This window comes from Meleagris gallopavo, chromosome 1, assembly GCF_905368555.1.
Source record: "Meleagris gallopavo chromosome 1, MGAL_WU_HG_1.1, whole genome shotgun sequence".
Lineage (NCBI taxonomy): Eukaryota > Metazoa > Chordata > Aves > Galliformes > Phasianidae > Meleagris > Meleagris gallopavo.
Window position 1 is genome coordinate 56428797 of NC_139404.1, and position 19905 is coordinate 56448701.

Consider the following 19905-nt stretch of genomic DNA (forward strand, 5'->3'; position numbering starts at 1 on the left):
TGTTGTTAGCTTTCTTTTTTTCTTCAATTCAGTGATCTTAAGAGGCTGTGGTAGGTGCTGGCTGAGGCTGTACCTATTTGTGGGTCCTTTGGGAGATAAGCCAAAATCTAATGCACATGATGGTTCCTTAATGTAGGATACAGAGCATCTGAATGATTCCCTGCCATATTGTGATTTCTACTGTTTAAGCATGAAATTGAAATGCTACAAGAACTTCAACTGCTACAAGAAAGTTAAATGCTTTCTCCAGATTGACAATTTGTGGACCTAGCTTTAAACTAACAGTGTGGCGAGACAGAGAAAGGCTTTTGCTCTTTCCTTTTTAGGAAGAAAACAGGAGTATATGTGTATGGAAAGGCATGTTTACATTGCTGAGTGGAATATAAAATAGCTGTCCAAGATACAGAGATACTCAGTGAGATCTAAGGATGCCTGTGATCAATAATCCTCAGCAGACTTAGGGTATCAGTGGACCTATACTTTTCATCTTGGCAATCTAGGACCCTGCTTCCCAGGTAAAGTTGAAATAGGTTTGATAGCTGGTTCGCTGAATACCGAGCTTCATAGAAGTATATACCTGACTCAGAAGATGTGCATTCACATGAAGTATCAGTCCTGAGATACTGAAGCATATGCAGTCTAAATAAAGAGAAAGCAGACAAAGAGGTTGGGTTATAGGTGCTAGACTTGCTGTTATTGCTGCTGATCAAGTGACTGATGGGGTGAGAGTTTCATAAACTAGCGATGGTGGCTTTCCATTTGATACTCCAAAAGAAGCCTGTGCTTTTTCTTTGCCTTGACAGCAGTGCTGAGATAATGCTTTATTCCGTGAGCTATTGGGTCATCAGCACGTTTTTACTGGTAATTGCTGTCTCAGTGACTTTTTATTGATCATTTAATTTCTGCCTCCAAATGAGTAGGAGCAAATATTTTTCAGCCCTTTTAACCTCCTTAACTTCTCATTTGTGCTCTGCTTCCCTCTCCCCTGTGGCCAACCCAATGCAAATAGGTGGACAAAAAGATTAATAGAAGGAAGGAGATGCCTTCTTGCTCTCGAATGCCCTATGGCTTGGAGAGTGTTATTAATAGCTGAAATAAAAAAGTGTTTCATAACCATCCTCTTGCTCCAGCTTCCTTGCCAGCCCTCTTTCCATGATCCCTGTGGAGAAAATGTGAGCTCATCATTTTCCAATGCAAATTCAGCTTATGGTCTCATACTTGGATTCTTTTCTTATCAAGGGTGGAATATGTATGTTCTGCCAGCTGGATGCTTTCAGGAAGCTGCCGTTTGCTGGGATCTCCATGGAGCACATGGAGAATGGGCCTGGAAAAAGCTTTTCAGGCACATTCTCTTTTTCTGCTCCGAAAATTTTACTGTCTGCTCCGTGCATACAGACGTGTTTGCACCTCTTATCCTTACTCATGCACTGGTTGAAAAGGAAATTTAGGTATTTCCACATTGAATTTTAAGTTACAAAGCAATGTAGGTGTTCCATTCTGAAATATATGGAAGCTCTTGCAAGGAATGCAATCCCCATACATATACAAGCCCATATGTGAAAGCTTTTGCATCCACAAGCTTCATGTAGTTTCATATGCACTTTGAATCTGACTTTTTTCCCCCTTGTATATTTAGAGATCAAATGGGTCACTTCTGAAAGTAAGCCAGAAGATTTTTGGCTCAGATGATCTGGGAAGAATAGAAGTGGCATACTGTCCTTTACTGCCCTATTTCTGTGTGGGCAGTGTTATAACACAGTATATAGGACTCTTTCAATCAAGCTCTCTGCTATAATTTCAATTTTTGTTGTTGTTGGTTTGGTTTGTTTTTTTTTTTTACATGACTACTTTGCCACTTGGGCACTATCTAACAAGTTTTATTGAGCTAGAGGTTCTGAGATGACCTTTATCTGGAAATCAAGTGAGATGAACTGTAAAAGAAAAAATAGGAGAAAAAAAAGTGCAGGAAGGTTCTGTTTGCCACTCTGAAGAAACCTTTGATCACATTCCTAAGGAAAATCTTTAAGCCATACATTCTTGTAATGCATTTGCTGGGTATGTGCCATTTATGGGACAGAATACCATTTATCTTATGAATGCCTCATCCTTTCAGGGGCTGACAGCTCAGTGAACACAAGTGAGCTTTATTTTCAGGTAAAATGGAAGATACTGTTTTATTCTGAGTGTGTTTCACTGGAGTTCTGCCTTCATTGTGTTGTCTGTTGATCAGTGAAGTCATTCAGATGTAAAAAACAAATTTAGGTAACAGTGTAGAGATTTCACTATGAAACGTCCCTTTGTCAGTGGCAGCCTTGTGTGCTATCTCCATTTTACCAACAAGGAAGATACAGATTCATACTATGCTTGTTAAGTACCCTTATAGTGAGTTCTGTTGGTGAAGTATTTACTTTCATGTAGATAATAAGCTCCTAAGCAAAGAGTTTCTAAGGAAGCCGAACCACTTGTGAAACAATCAGATGGATTCACTTGGAAAAAAAAGACAGAATAAAGAAATGACAGTTGAGTTCAGTTTTATGGCTGAACAAAATTTTTCAATTGATCTGAAAGCCATTTCTTTTTTTTTTTACCTTGGCTTTGCCAGTCTCACCCCTCTGCCCCTGACCTTTTTTGCCTACCTTTGTGAGTGTGGCTGGTGTGAGCGTATTGCTGATGGCCACAGCACTTCTTCCGTTGCAATGGGAGAGAAGGAGTTGCAGCTCCACACAGCTTGCCTGCAGACCTGTGCCTCTTGCTGTGCTACTGCTGTGCCATGATTGAATGCTTGTCTCAGTAGCTGAATTCCCATTAACTCATCTTTCAATTCAGCTTTGTTTGTGCAGAAGCCAGTTGGCATGATGCTGCAGTGCATTGTGTTCTGAAGAAAAGCGTGGTGACAAGAGATGGTCTAGGAAGTCATTTTCAAAAGAACACTGCTGATACATACAAAGTTTTACTATAGACTTTTTGTCTCCTCCAAGATGAGGCACTTGGGTCAGTGAGTCGGGCAAGCGACTGTGGTGCATCTCTCTCCTGAACTTTAAATGAACCTGTAACTGGTGGATGGAAGCTGATAGTGCACCTCCACCCGCCTGTAGAAAGGTACCAGCTAGGAGCCAGCAGCTTAGTCTTAGAAACAAACAAAACCTTTCAACCAAAGGGAGGCATCAGCCCAATTTCCTCAATGCCCACAGCAACCAACAGTCAGTGCCAGAAGTTGTAGTAGCAGCAACAAGTCCTTCTGGCAGAGTGAGCTGAGCCCTGCTTCAGGCTGATGCTGGAGCTATCCCAAACAAGTATGATCTCCTGTTCTGAAACTTTGGCCCATACTGCAGCTGAAAATCTATCTTGAGCGCCGTTAATTAGAACATTGGCTTCTATTTATGTATATGAGTTGATGAATATTCATCAGACATGTTGATTAAGGTGCTGTTATTTGCATATTCTTCCAACATTTTTAGAACTTTACCCTTAGGTATTCTAATATTCAAGATATACTTGTGGAGCCAAGGGAAATTTTGATTATGTATTAGGAAAAAAATCACAATGTTGCTGGTCAGTTGTTGGAAGGGTTTGTTTAAAGATGTCTTTTTTCTTGGAGGTGTTAAAACTTGGCTGGATGAGGTTCTGAGCAACCTGAGATGTCTTTGAATTTGATTTTAACTTTGAAGTTGTTTCTTCTTTGAGCAGTGGATTGGGCCAGTTGACACCTAGAGGACTCTTCTGACATCCAGTATTCTATAATTCATGCGGATGAATAATGTTCCCACTTCTTTTGGCATTAATATGAATATAGATGGGCACAAACACGTAACCAATACTTTCTAGGTTAGTATTACTCCAGAGGTAATGAAATAATCCTGTTAAGTGTGTTGTAATACCTTCTAATGAAGTCTCTGCCTTCATTAAGAATACAGTGTTACTCATCATGAGTTCATTAACTGCTCAGCATATCTGATTTGCAATTTTCTCATTGCAGATGGTCAAGGTAGAGCTTATTTCTCCTCCTGGCTTCCTCCAGGCTTCAGTTTGACCAGTTAATGCATGCTGAAACTGCGACAACCTTGCCTATATTAAGTGTGCCTGCAGATGAGCTCTGGTGATTCATACAAAATGATTTAAGAGACTGAGGGCAGGACATGCAGCCAAGGGCAACCATTTCTTAAACTGCACCAACCTAAATAGCCAGGTCTGACTTGGAGGTGATATAAAATTCTAGCACAACTTAAAAATCAACTTTTCCAACAGAGACAAGACTTTTGAGATCAAGTCTTAACAGATGTAAATGCCAGATGCAGTTGTTTTGCACAGCCTGATCTAGCCCTGGAAATGACTGCAGCCCCTAGAAACCTTCCTGAAATGTTACGCTAAGAAAAAAATTGCAAACAGTTTCTGTTCGAGATCAGCAGATTTTCTGAAGACAATGTGAAACAACTAGAGGCTAAATGACCAAACTACATCCTCCATTTGCTTGGTATAGTTATACTCACCCAATGAGGAATAGCAACCAAAACATGGAATTAAGGCAATTTCTCATACAGAAGGCAGTTTCTCGTAATGAATAGCAAATACGTGTAGTGAATGCAGCTCACAACCCACAGGCTAAAATTCTTTTTAGTAGAAAATCTTGGTGTAGTAATTCTCAAACAGATATGTAAAAATTAGATCCAGCACAAAAGGTGAATGTTGTGGAATAAATTACTTGCTCTGAATAGTTTGTAGAGAGGTATCTACAAAACAGAAGGAAAAGCTGCCCGGAGGTAGCAAAGGCTCAGAACATCCACATCAGCCTTTTCAGTGAAGCTCATGATATCAAAAGCCCTGGCAGGAAACATAATAAACAAATGCTAGCTTTACAGCTGAACCCTTCTTAGAAATCAGCGTGCATACTACAGGAGAAGAGTGGGTATCACTAGGTTTTGGGTATTTGCGTACTGCAGAAACCAAGGTGCCTGCCAGGTCAGTGCTGGCTTGTTGTGGAGCTTGGAATGGCCGTGCCGTATGTTGTTCATACAGAGTAAATAAGCTGCTGGCTCCCTGCATCTACCTGTGGTTCCTGATAATTCTTACTCAAAAATTGCTGCAAAGAGACTCAGTGTGTTAGAAATGCTCCGTAGCTGTGAGCCCTTCAGTTACCAAATGTGACTTGCTGACAAGGCGTTGGGTGGATCTGTACCTAAAGCTTAAGTCTGCCTCCTTGAAAGCTGGGGGGAAGGGGGGAAGGGGGAAATGGGAAACCTTGTAATTCTAACTTACAGAAGGGGAGCGTAGTCAGATAACCTATGAAAGTAACTTTGATATTCCACCTTGGGCTGAATCTGAAGTGATTTTAAGAACACAGGACTTAAGAACACAGAACACAGTAACTGCTCCTGCAGGTTACCAGTTTCGTGAAGGACCAACTAAAGGACTGCTAAAGCTCTCAGAGGAGCTGATCCTTGTCATGCAGAAGGTTAAACCATATGGGCACAGTGATGGTATAATTCCTGAAGCTTGACAACCGCCTTTGCAAAAGTTAAGCTGACCTCGTGGGGAAAATTCTTCTGTGCACTTCTGAGATACAATATTTTAGGATTGATGTGACCAATACCTGTGCAGCATTCTGAATTTTCATCTCTGCTTTTCTTGGAGCAGTGCTGAAAGAATCTTAAAGAAGCTGGTGATGGAAAGTTCTGGAGAAAAATCATTTACTTACCAGACATACAGTATGGATACCAGCAGCATGAGCTCCCTTTATAATAGATTTCAGTCCTGTTCGGTTTCGAGTGGGAGAAGAGTTCAGTCACTGCTGCATTGCTGGCAGTTTGGGTCCTCTGCAAAGGTAGCATTTACAGCTCTCACAAAGTAATAAGCAGAGTTTTGCCAGCAGCTGAGCTCACATCAAGAGCATTGGGATAGTTCTGTGAGCAGCATAGAAAGGAATTGCACAATAATTTCAATTGATGTTCCTGCTATAGCACACTTCAAGTATTTTCTTTGTAATAGAGAAGAGGAAATTAATATACTAAGGTGATAGCATGGAGCATAGCTCAATAGAGAGATATATGATGGGAATCAAGCTGATACTTTGATCAGTAAGAGAGGAGCAGCGTGTGCAGTGCCACTACACTTAGTGGCATTGCAAAGCTGCTCTGGGTAAAGGTACCTCTAGTTCCCTCAGCGCAATTTCACTTAGCATCTGAACTTTGCTGGAGCAGGTGGATGCCAACCACACAGTTACAACTGCAGATTCCTCCCTGAGCATCCATCCTCATAAGGGTAGTACAGCAGTTTATTCTGCACACTTCTAGCTGTGCCTTCCTGCTGATTCTGTTCTTAGCATTCTGTTTGAAACCACCTGACATTTTTCTTCAGGATTTCCAGCAAACATTTCCCGTTAATCAGAGGAAATTGGAACATACACCAGTAGCAGAGCATCTTCGTGGTTTCTCCATGTTTCTTGTGGCCAACCAAAGCTGTGTAGATGCAAAAACCCAGTCACTGATTTGTTCTTCAAGTAACCGTGAGCTCGGTCATGTGGAGGTTCCAAGTTAGTCCTGAAGGCTGAAGGGGTGCTCTGTAAGTTTGGGTACCATTTTGAGGAAAGGAAAATGTCATAGAATCATAGAATGGCATGGGTTGGAATGGGCTTTAAAGCCCATCTGGTTTCAACTCCCTGACATCAGCAGGGTTGCCACCCTCTAGATCAGGCTGCCGTGGGCCCCATCCAGTGTCAACTTTTTCTTTGCTCCCCACCCTTAGAGACTAGTATGAGCACTACTGTTCATCCATCTGAAAGTGCAGTTTTCTTAGGGTTTCTCTGAGAGGCTTTTCCGTGAGAATGGAAGTTGTAGTCCTTGCTGCAATCACTGTCTTTGTTTTCCCTGTAATCTCCAGAAATGGGATGTTTGTGCAGATGAGCCCAGCTCTCTTTTTGATATGACACAAGCAAGGAAATTTCCTGAAGTATGAAATTGTCACTGCTATACACTTATCCTTTCCCTAACTTTTACTGGAAGATCCAGGCAAATGAAAGCTTTTTCTTTAAGTTTCTAAAGCTAATTCTCACTTCTAGCATATCACTAGATGTGCTCTGGTGCAGTTGCACTGACTCAGCAGGTTAAGATAAATTGCTCACATTTAAATGTTGGGCAGTCACAAACCTTGTGACAGCTTCACTGGGCCACGAGAAGCTTGAGGTTCCTGGTAAAAGCCTGTCTCTCTTAGCAGTGGTCACTGTGCTTCTGGAGCCTGAAGTAATTGAAGTGCTGGAATCTGATAGAAGACAGCTCTAAAATACCCTGATCTGTGTTCTCCTGAGTGTATTAGACTTACTGTTCACAAGAAAATTTAATAGGCTGAAGCCAAAATACTTCCTTAGATCATGTGGGCTGACCTCTGGTGTACTGTAGACTGTTGCTTATTTACTTATTGAGCCCAAAACCTTGGGTTAGGCTGAAGTATTTTGAGCCTGTAACAATAAATTTGTTAGACTTATTCCAGCAGTGAATCCATGCTTAATGCTTCAGAGAAGGGTGAAAATCTAGGAGCAGCATCCCTGTCTGCCTGACCTAAGGGTCTCTTTCCTTCAGTATGACAGATACGGGGAATCATCCCATGCTCTGATCAGCCCTCAGGGCACTCAGTGACCAGCCTCATCATCTGCAATGAGCACTTCTCCCTCCTGCTCCCTTCAAACTCTTGGTTGGAATCAGGATGTTAATTGGCTAGTAGTCAGAATTTTATTTAGATGTAGGAAGAGTGAGCAAGTATGGTGTGGCTGGAACGGAGATCATCATGGAATTTACTGCTCACAGTTGAGCGTATTTTGGATACCATTGTATCACTGCCACTGCAATCACACTCTTGGATCCAGATAGTCTCTAAATGTAGACTATCTACTTAAGACTCATTAAAGTCATGAGAACGTAAGCATAAGTCTAAAATTATACATACGGTCAAGTGATGATCTGAATTCAGACCATAATCTTTTTGTGCTTTAGGCTGTAGTAATATAAATCAGTGAAAAGTTCTGTGCATTACTACTAAAAGTATTTGCAGTAAAAATGAGATGTTTGATTAACTTTGCTAGAAACTGGATGATTATTTAAAGAAATTACAGCAAATGGAATAGAATCTTTACAGACTCTTCCTTCTGTATGCTTTAAATTTGAGTCTTGGCTCTGTGTTCTTGTCAGCTATCTATATAGATCTTTTTCTAGGCAGGTATCTGGTAATGTAAAGATTATTTTCTGACAAATAAGTGTTTTTCCACTTTCTTGCCAATGCTCCTGATCTGTGAGAGCAGGTAAAGAGAAGAGAAGAGGAAAACCCATGTGAAGACAAGGTTGCAATTTCAGGCTTTATTTTAATTCAGAGATCTTTCCACACTAGATTTCTTTTTTTTTCTTCTTTTTTCCCAAATACTATTCTTGGTTTGAAACTTTAATTCTGGGCGTACATTTGGTGCCCAGATGGTGCAGATTCACACAGAAGCCCATCACGCTGTCAGGGCGGGTGGATACATACGTAAATATTTTGCCTTTTTCCCTTATAATATTTGGCTTTGTCTGATCTAATTGCTGTCAAAGGCAGAATGCGAGGAATGCTTAAAAGAAGCAAACAGAGAGGACCTCCAATGTCTGTATTGCAGTAACTCGGGAGGATGCTTAGTCTACTCAGTTGCAGCTAATAATTTTGTTGCATGGGTTTTTTTTATTCATGCTGTGAATTCATGGTGTATGGTCAAAGTCTGTCCCAAGTAATATTTTACAACCCAAAGCAGAAACCTATATTTCTAGAGGCATAAAAACACGGTTAACCCCTTGGAGATATATATAAGGCTAATGCCTCTGCCTTTTCAGTTTTGTTTGCCAGTTAGGGTTGTCTACATGCCTCTTGGTATGTCATTATCTCATTTGTATAAATCATTGCTTCATTTAATTCTACTGAGTGCATGTCTTAATGCATTTTCAAAACATAAAGGCATTTCCAGAGCAGTCGCTCCTCTCATAGCAAACAGTGCGGCCAACCGCATTCGGGATGCCTTTTTAATTATTAGAGGGCTGTTCCAAAACACCGTAATATTAATGGAAAAATGACTTTCATGAGGTTTAAGTCTGAATGCTCAGTAAGAGGGTCTATTGAAGACCCTCTTAGTTAGTTAAGGGTACTGGCAAGAGGGATGCAGAAACTTTACTGCTTTTTCACCAGTGCAAGAATGATTGCACTACCACAGACTTCTGATCAGATGTGGAATTTGGTGAGGCTGTAATTTACAAAAAGCATTGGGCTATGCCAGGCCCATTCCTCTAAGGACACTGTGCAGAGAGCTGCCAGAAGAGGATGGCCTGGAGGTGTGATGATTGTAGAGAAAGGAAAGTGGCTATAAAAGGAAAATACATGTATGTGACCTGAAGTCAAACAGAAGAAGAACGTGGTTGCTTTTTTCCACAGAACGCAGATGAAATCCTACAAGTTGCACCAGGGTAAGTTTAGGTTGGCTATCAGGAAACACTTCTTTACAGAAAGGGTGGTTAAGCCCTGGAATAGGCTCCCCAGGGAGGTGGTTGAGTCACCATCCCTAGATGTGTTTAAAAACAGTTTGGATGTGGTGCTCAGGGACATGATTTAGCAGAGGGTTATTAGAGTTAGGGTAGTACGGTTAGGTCGTGGTTGGACTTGATGATCTTTAAGGTCTTTTCCAACCTGAGTGATTCTATGATTCTATGATTCTAAGGGCAAAAATGTTGCCTGTTCCAGCCATTTGTGTTGCCATTTGAAGCTTATTATCCAGAGGTGCTTATAAATTCCACTTGAGTCTGCTATGAAAGTGTCTGGCTACCTTCCAGAGACATGCCATAACCAGTGAACCTTGCTTCTGCTCGTCTTGCTTCTTGGCTGTGGGGTGGATGTAGTCTGAAAAATTGTTTTCTATAAATACGTATTTTTCTCGTGGTGCTTTTATTACTGAAGGTAAGATGAAAGGTGTTTGCTTTGCACATCTCCTGAAGCCTGCCCACAGAAGCGTTATTGCAGGATAAGCTACAATGGGAATTTCTGGTTTCTCTGTGGTAAATGCTGGCCTGCGTGTTGCTAGCTCATGGCTCTGGGAAAAGAAAGGAAAGAAGGAGTGACTTGCCACATTCTACCCGGTGGTGAAAGCACAGCTCTGACAGCTACCGTGTAGCCTTTGTTGTATCTTAATTTTGCATGTGAGCTTTTCCTACAGATTGCTTTTGCCTATCATATGCCAAAGGTAGTACTGGCTGCCACACTGGATTGATGGCAGGGACTGATTTTCTCTCAGCCTTTGCTTTTGCTTGTCAAGTCCATCTAGTCTACAGCTGGGAGAACATATTGCATTCATGTAACATCAATTTCTCTTCTGTATTTTTCCCTTTTCAGGAGCAATTGAGCGGTGCTCATACATCAAGTACCACTACTCCTCAGCAACCATTCCCAAGAACCTCACCTACAACATCACCAAGACAATCCGCCAGGATGAGTGGCATGCCTTGCGTAAGTGCTGCTGGCTTTCTTCTCAATTTTCCTCACGTACAGACCAAGGGAGGTACTCGCTAATAAACGAGAATGGAGAAATTGACAGACAACTCACTTAGAGTTGTGTTCTCGCATGCAGTTAGTCTTTATAGCAGATGGATCAATTTGTACTTAAAACCTACATGGCTATTTCTGCTGCTGAATAAAAATTCTGCTGAGGCATGAAGAATTGGTGGTGGAAAGAGATCTTTATACGCAGAGATTAATATGTAGTTAAATATGAAAATGTATAACAAGATCAATGCCCTGTTTTTTTAATTTAGTAGAACGTTCAGTTTATATGTATGTTTTCCTGCATTTCATGCTGCTGCTGAGTTTTCTGCTTTCAGCAGAATTCATTGCTAGCTTTTACTGTAGAATATGTCCTCCTGCCTGCAGCTCCTGGTAAGTGTGGCATCACTCTCCTCTGGAGATGTAGAAAAAGATGCTGCACCCTTAAAGGCACAGGAAGGAGCTTTTAGCCTTTAGTGATAACAGTAGCTGGTGGTCATCAACTTGTAACATTTGCTTAAGCAACAAAATCTGACAGAGATGGAACTGCCTTGAGTTGTATGGAGGGCTTTAAAGCTTTTTCCTCATCTTGGAGTTGGAAAATGGCTTTCACAAACCAAATGGAAGAGGTTGCAAGAAAGGATAGCACTGCAACTTCCTTTTGTTACTATGTAGCCATGGTTACTGATGAATGTCCAGAGTTTCTCTGTCTCAGTGCAAGTAGTTAACAGCCCTTTGAAATGATGGAAGTTAAAGAATGCTGATATTGATGCATAATCTCAGAAGGTAATTGTAAGCAGCAAGTCCAAACTGTCTGAGAAATATGTTAGAACTCTGGTGTTTCCAGGGCTTTCAGTGCCTGTTTCACTCCTGCCTTATGGAGCTATTGCTCTGGGAGGATGCTTTTAAGCTTTGGGAAAGAGAAGCTGTTATGATACCACTCACTCCTTGAACTGGTAAGATCAAACCTGGTTTCTGTTAGTTCTTGTACACCCGCCTGGTGATATCTGATAAAACATTAAAGTAGTTCCAGAGGGACCTGCTGGGCTCCTTTATTATTATTATTATTTTGATGTTATGGATAAATATTTATTTTTATTTTGATATGATGAAGAAAAGGAATACTGAATTCCTCCCTCTCCATCCCTCAGAAGGTTGTAAGAGGCCAGTCTTGCACAGTGTGGCACTTGTTTGTCCCTCAATTTAGAAGATCAGGTTGTTCAGTACCTTTCAGGTTGTCTGCTCCTATGCCATCTCCACTGGTGTCAGTTTTATGTTAACACTATTAGTCTGTGTGTGCAGAAAACAAACACCCCACTCCCTCCTGCCCCCTCAGAAAAGGACATCTTCTGTTAAGTTGCAGTACAAAGAGGTTGTGGTTCATGCTTCTGGCTATGTACGTGTGCTTTTGCCACTGCTGTGAGCAACGATGACTTTTCTGTGAATATCCTCTGGGAATCTCACTAATTACTATAGGAATTATTGTCTTAAAGAAGTTGATCTTTATTTCTGCAGTGTCTCGGCAATGGGTTATCCTCATGCTCTTTGAATGTTTTTCCACAACTTAAATGTAATTACTAAATGTCTGGCAATGTTAGTCCTTCAGCGTGTGCGTCCCTTGATGGGATCAGCGAGTTCCTGAGCATGGTGTTGGCAGCTGACTGGAGCTTTCAGGAGTACATTTGGCAGTCTCCAAAGTGGCAGCCTATACGCAGTGCTTACACTTTAACATATCTGATGTGATCTGAAGCTCTTTCAGGATCAGGCTGTTTGTTTCTTTCCTAAGGAGGGTTCGCCAAGTGCCTGGATGTGTGTATGTGTTTCTGACCCAGATTTTCGTGCTGATTCATGAGGTGGATAAGTGCAGGTAGATGTAGATAGCCAGAATCATGCTCTGTAAAGACGTGGAAGGAAAGGTACCTTGAAGCTCTCTTCCCCAGGGTGGTTTAGTACAATGGTGAGTATATGATATAGCCAGTGAAGGATCTGGAGCCCATTTTGCATTCAAATTGTATGTCGAGCTTGCAATCTTTTTTTTTTTTTTTTTCCTCTACAACATCTTTTAAAAGATGAGCCAATAGCAATTTTTTTTCAAATAACCTTTAGGCCGTGGGATGTTCTTTCTTCAGAAAACCTTTGTGATTGAGCAGTCACCCCTACATCATTAAGCACCTTCAGAAAGTCCCTGTAATCTTAATCCCTTCCATAGCAGCTGATACAGTTCTATACCTCTGGACTAGTTTCACCCAGGGCACAGTTAATTCAGCTCCCCACTGCTCTTCCTGAGGCAGCATAAACTTTCTAAGTCAGCAAGACCATTATTTTCCTCTGAACAATTTCCTATTCATAATTTCTCTCTCCCTGATGTACAGGCAATAAAGGAACAGACCTGTTGTTCCTCATGTTCTCCATATGGGTAATTTCTCAGATCTGTAACATGAAATGGGAAAAAGGAAAAACCTTATATCCTGATGAGACACTGGGACTAAATTGCATCTGGAAAATTTCAGGGGAACTGGAAAGGTGAAAGTGGAGTGTTTGTTCATATTACTGAAGAAAATACCACTTCCAGGCTGAAGCCTCTGCTGTCCTTTGACATATCTGTATTTCAGTACAGGTAGTTTTCCTTCCCTGGTGCAAGGGAAGCAAAGAATGGGTCTGGGAAGGAATTCTGTTGATACACCTGTGTACTACGTTGGGGAGCAGAGGAGAGAGGACTCCAGCCATGCTCAGCAGAGTACTTTTTTCAGGCTGACTAGACAGGACTGGTGCTCCAGCAGTTTCTCTTCTGTTGTAGGAGTGGGAGACGGGCAATTAGTTTGAGGCCAAGGACCCCATGGCACCCACTGGTACAGAAAGCAGTTTTTCCTATAGCTATGCTGTCAACTGTGCTAGAAAAACTCAGGCAAGCATCCGGACCTGAAGGAATGGTCGGACCTGACTTCATCGTTTTTGATTTTGTCTTTTTTCATTCTATTTGACATTTTCAAGATGGAACCTTTGCTCCAAATTGATTGCCTGTGGCATCGTGAGCTGGGGAAATAGGACTTCACTTCCCTGCAATCACTTCTTCTCAACTGTCTCTGGTTAAATAGGGATGGAGGGAATAATGATTGTAGTATTGCCAACTTTCTACTGTCAGGAGATAATGTTCATCTAATTAGACAAAACAAATGTCTATACAAGCTGAGAGGGGAAGGGAGAAGGGAAAGAATGCTGCATCCAACAACTTTGAGCATGAATAACTGTCACTTCATGGAAGCTGCCAGTGTAATGGTGTGACTTCTCAGGTTGCCCAAAGAAGTTGTGAATGCTGCATCCCTGGAGATTTTAGAGGCTAGGTTGGATGCCCTAGTGGGTGGCAGCCTGGCCCATGACAGGGGATTGGAACTGGATGGGCTTTAAGGTTCCTTCCAGCCCAAGCCATTCTATGATTCTATGACTGTGTCAGTCACAGAATCACATTTTGACCCCACCTTTATGTACAGAAATGTAGTCCACAGTTCTGGCTTCTGAAACCCTCCACAAGCACCTTTCAGATCCTTTTAGGAATGGAGGTACATATCATTTGAACAAAAATTTAAAAATCAGAACAGTTCTATATTTATTGTATTTAATTCCATATGTTTTGTTTTGTTCCCATAGGTTTACTTTGTGTGCTACAAATGTGCTCGTGAAACATGGGAAAAGTGGTCATGGCAGGGGTTCATGGAGTTCATGAAGTATAGGACAGGCATTGGAAATGGTGTGAGGCATTTTCAGAATACGCATTCGACCAGGAAGCTTTGGCCAGGAAATGTTTTTTTAATCTTATTTACAAACTTCAGGAAGTCATTGCCTAGCATATTTTACAAAAAAAAGTGAAAGATTGTTTGCTTTGAAAACTGAAGTACAAACAATGACAATATGTGTTATATTCAGTCTGATATCCTCCAGAAATCTACAGTACTGTTCTCTAAGGCCACTGTGAGGGAGGTGTAAGGCACCCAAAGTCCATTCCAGTTTGCTCCTTGGACTAAAACCAGACACGCCAATGAGTGATGCTGTTTTATACTATCAGAGTGTAGGAGGTCATGTTTTGTTTTGTTGTTTTTTTGTTTGTTTGTTGCTTTTTTTTTTTTTTTTTTTTTTGCTTATAGGCTTTAGACAACCTGTGCTCTACATTGTTCTTCTGCAACAGTCTAAGAACCAACTGTTCTGTGAAGAAGGCTAGCCATAGTTTGGAAAATAAACACACAGTGAAGTTTCTAAATGTGCTTAAGTCAGATGGAAGATAAAGATAAGAGGAAATAGGTTTTTTTCATACTTCCTTAGATCCAATGTAGTATGATGTTTTATTTTTGCCTTCAGGTTCTTTGCTTAGATCTTATGCTTTCTCACTCACTTTTGCCTATGAACATACTTGTATTTTCTGTGGGACTTTTGTGCATCCATTCTGTGAGAGCAATTTCAGCAAGAAGAGTTGTGCAGGAAGCAGATACCACAGGATTGTGAATTAACCTCCTCTGGTCTCAGAACTGTCCTGAACCACTTGGAGCTGTTGCCTGTGAGTCACTCCAGTCTTCCTCACTGATGTCTTGTCAGGCGAAGCAGGGAAAAGGGGCTTTTCTAGACTATCTTCTCTAAGACAGGCAAAGAAATTGCTGCAAACAAGCAATGATGCATGTTCTTAAAGAATGAGGTCTTTTCTCTGAGAACAAGCCAAACCTCTGTGTCTTCTTTCTCCTGCACTGGTAGCTGAAACAGAGCAAATGCTGCATGATGCTCAAAGCCTTTGTATGGCAGAGCTCCCCGTAGCTTGCACTGCATCACATGAACGTTTCCAGAAGGGATGAAAAATTCCTTCTTTCTCTCCAAAAGCTTTTATTTTGTTGACTCATGGAGTCAGTCATACAAGACAGATAAATGTCTTCCAGCCTCTTATTTTTCTTTCCTTCTCACCTATCACAAACCTGAATTTTTACTTTGGATTAAAATTGCTCCACGCAACTGGGCAAGCAGCTATTTTGTGTCCAGGAAAAAGGAATGTGTTCCATCAGGGCAGACCATGGCTGGAATTGCAACGGAAACGTCTATTCCTGCACAGCTGAGTTAGGAATTGTCACCAAACTGCTTTGGAGACAACCATATCTCAAATGCATGAACTTCTGCTGCAAGGTCACAGGATGTAGGGTCTGAATTTAGAGCATTGACATGGGGAGATGCATTGTCAGAAAAAGAAGAATCATGAAGCTCTGTGTTAATTGAAATGATAACATTTGCCTTCTCTGCTGAAAATGGCAATAATCCTGTGTTTGTGGTGTTCTGAAAGCCATTTGCATAAAAAATGAATTGTAAATTCAAAAGTAATAGCCTGGCACATTCTGAGAAGAGCATGCATTGGAGGAAATGAAGGATTTCTACAGGATATAGAGAGTGGTAGTATTTTAATTTATATAGCTTCTTTTATGCTGAAGTCTAAGTGGGTTTTATCAGCCTTAATGGTTCAAACTTTGCAGTCTCTAGGAGAATAAGACATTCATTATTACTAGGCTCCTTCATTTAGGCCTGGAAAGCACTCAGTTATCTCCTTACTACCAGTAAAACTACTGGCAGGGGGACTGGAAGAATCTTCTTTTGTGGATGTCGATTGTGATACTGGGAGATGGGAGAGGCAGCAATTAGTGCTCTGGAGAAGACAGTAATGTCTACACTTCTAAATTTACAGGCTTCTCAAGCCCACGAAACAACATGCTGAGATATGCACACAATCTCAGATCGTAGCTTACAATGCATTAGTAACACCAGTAGGCTTGTGGGCTTGACCCTGTCAGATGATTTTATAAACAACAGTAAATATTTCATTTTTGTATCTGTATTAAGTGCTGACCCAAGAGAATTTTTGCTTTTTTTTCCTTGAGTACTACTGAAAGTAGTGTTTGAAATAAATAGGCAGCTTCTCCTGCTGCTTTCTTCCACACTCTCAACCATACTCTCTTGGGTCCCTTTCTATTCCCATCTTCCTCTACAAGGAAATGTTGTTTCATTTTTAATTAGCTACCTCGGCACCCAGATGGAGGAACACCCTGAAGTATGACACCATCCTGCTGGTCAGTGCCATTTGGCTGATGATATGATGTCATTCCTTAATACACTGGTTATTAGGCAGACAGGAGAGCCATCCTGGAGTTAGCCATGCAGCAGGTACTCGTGTGCCTGGAGGCCTGGTGTTGTTGGATCTCCATAGTATTCATTATTCTCAAAGCTATTGATCAGGTGGTGGTGACAAACATTTTTTCACTTCTCTCTCTGCTGTAGGATTTTCTTCATATCTTGCTATTTCAAGTTGAGATATAAAAATAGTCTTAGCTTTTGATGCCAAGAAAACTGTTATAAATTTGTAAGGGATTTTACTGCCTTCTGCTAGATTTCATCTTAGGCTCTGCTAATATGGCAGTGACCTTAATACCTACACCAGAAAATAGCTTTCCCATCTGCATGCCACCTTTATCTTGGAGAAGAGCAGAGAAGGAGAACGGAGGAGTCTATATAACTCCCCATCCTATGTTGCGATAGGGATGTCTGAGTAGGAAAGATAGACAAGAGTTGAGGAGGGAAGAGATTAAGACAAGGAAAGGGGAAAAAATTCATCTGGACTGATGAACTAGGACATGTGAGACAAGGGCTTATTGGATATGGAGACTAGGATAAGGGCTGGGATGGTAGAAGGGGAGACGCAAAAACGGGCAACACTGGGGATCGGAAATGAGCAGGGAAGGAGACTCTCTGAAGCATTATGCAAAGTGCACAAGAGTCTACTCAATTCACCACCAAGCTCTCCAGCCAGTTCTTTACCCAGCAAAGAGTGTACCTGTCCAAGCCATGGGCTGCCAGCTTCTCCAGGAGAGTACTGTGGGAGACAGTGGCAAAGGCCTTGCTGAAGTCTAGATAGACTGCATCAACAGTTTTTCCCTCATCCACCATGTGGGTGACTCGATCACTGAAGGAGATCAAGTTGGTCAAGCAGGACCTGCCTTTCATGAACCCATATTGGCTAGGTCTGATCCCCCAGTTGTCCTACATTTGCCTTATGAACTCTCTCAAGATGATCTGCTTCTGCTCCATAACTTTTCCTGGCACTGAAGTCAGGCTGAGAGGCCTGTAGTTCTCTGGATCCTCCTTACCTTCCTTTTTGTAGAAGGGAGTCACATTGGCAAGCCTCCAGTCCTCTGGTACCTCTCTGGTTTACCAGGATCACTGATAGATGGTAGAAAACAGCTTGGCACCTTACTTCTGTTGGTTCCTACATCAGCTCACATAACAGGGGGCTCTAATGTGGTCAGAAGTCTCATTCCATTGAGTTTGTTGGAAACTTCATGCTAGAACTCCTGCTATTGCAGTCTGTTAAGAATGCACAGGTCACAAAATCATATGAGCCTCTTTAAGGTGGCAAATACAAACATGTTAAGTCAGAAGATAATAGAGTACAAGCTGAAAACATGACGTTAATTTGTCTTTGAGCATGCTTATTATCAAGTCTTTAGTTATTATAAAACATAAAGTTTTCTACAGGACCGCTGCCTTGTTCCATACACGTTTGGATATTCTGTTCTCATTCAATGACCATTTCAATATTTGAGTTTTTCAGTGCTTAATATATTTTTTTGCTGACCTTTTTATTGCAAAATGCAGCTCTACAGACAGAATATTTAACTATTTCATGAACTTTGTGACACTTGTAATGAATTATGGAAGGGATAGTAAAAAAAAAAAAGTATTCACAATTACCTTCTGAGGTGATCTGTAATTTCCATTTTAGACTTGAGAATTGAAATTAACTGTTTTTTGGTGTTTTTGGAGATGACTGAGACTTGTTTTTTACAGAATTTGGCAGCTATGAGTGCCCCACAGCCTATAAAACAGACTTCAGACAATCACCCAACTCATGCTGGGATCAGAGAAAATGAGGAGAACATGGTTAGAGACTGCATCTAAAAAGATTTCTTAAATGAATTGGCCTATTGTCACCAAGGACTTCTGGGGTAAGCATAGAGGAAAGCACTTGTGAGTGAGGGAGCAGGAGCTGTGTGTTAGCTGACTGATCTCAGCACCTACCACTCTTAATTACAGCATTGCATGGGTTTCCAGCTTTCACACTGCCCCTTTTGAAGGGCTCACAGTTTTCATTTGCTAGCTTGGGTATGTTTGATACTGCAGCTTTCAAAATGTTTTGATATTTTTTGTTTGGTTTTGTTGTATTTGTACATGCAGACACTTGAATTCACCTTGGCTTACATGGTGTTTTATGTTGCCTCCTGTTATGTTGGAAAAATGAAGGCACGTTTTTACCTCCATCATAGAAAAGAGTTGTAGGGTACTTAAGGAGCTGTTCTGAATGCAAGGAGGTTGAGAGAAAACCCCATCCAGCCTTGTGACTTTTGCAGAGGAGCGTTAGAGACATTTTGCTTGTTGCAATGTGGAGATGTTGACAGGTAAAATACCATCGCTAATCATTTCCAGTCATTCAGCCAGTCAAAATACAGCTTTATTAATATGCATGGAGTGAGCTCTGTTTCCCTTGTTTCCCTCTTGAGAGAGACAGAGGGGGAGAGATGGGCGTTTTTCTATGTCTCTTGGCTAATCAAGAATGATGCCTTGCACACTCTTAGGGTGAGAACACAGGAAAGAACAAACAGGGTGATCTAATGGGTCTTTTCCATCTCTGACTTCTATAATTTTTGATTTATATACCGATTTAATGCCTGGTTTATGATGATTTATATCCTGGTTTATTTATACCCCGGTTTGGTGCCCCACCCCACACTGTTAGCAAGATGAAAGCCAGCCAGTGAAATATTTCAAGGTGATTACATGCCACACGCCACACACAGGGTTAGTAATGAGGAGTAAGTGCTTCCTTGCACCAGTGCTAGGAGAAAGACTTAAGTGGAACATTTTGAAAATTAGATTTTTGTCATTTGTTCGTGAAGCCATACACCATCCACAGGGGAACATCACAGCAGCCAGCATGAAATAGATGCCAACAAACTTGGAATCAAACAACCTGGCTTTGACCCTGACAGAAGCTTCAGGCTGAAACATGGAGGTGATTTTTGTATGGTGATAGCTTTTAGGCAGTAGTTGCCAGTTTAATTACTGTTTTTCAGTGATGCTCTTTATACACTGAATTTTGGAATAAACCTGATTCTCATGTACAACCAGAGCATTGTCCTACTTTTGAATTTAAAAGATCTAAAATGTGAGAACACTGATGTATGAAAACTTATGCAGCTTTATGTTCTTAGACTCTCCTACCAATAACCGAGCCCTGAGTTCAGGCTGAATTAAGTCTTGTCCCAGGAAGATTGAAGGAAGCTGAAGGATTTCTCAGGACCC

The 19905-nt window shown here is 41.2% G+C and overlaps 1 protein-coding gene across 6 annotated transcripts in view; it reads left to right on the plus strand.

Moving 5' to 3' along the window:
• TMEM178B (transmembrane protein 178B) overlaps positions 1-19905 on the plus strand; it is a 234530-nt gene that overhangs the window by 48393 nt on the left and 166232 nt on the right. For all 6 annotated transcript variants that reach the window (XR_014884584.1, XR_014884583.1, XM_085228927.1 and 3 more), the window contains exon 2: positions 10384-10497. Coding sequence is in view for 4 of the 6 variants with exons in the window: in XM_085228927.1 (XP_085085053.1) it covers positions 10384-10497 (114 nt within the window). In the remaining 2 variants the exon portion in view is untranslated. The remainder of the gene's footprint in view (positions 1-10383; positions 10498-19905) is intronic.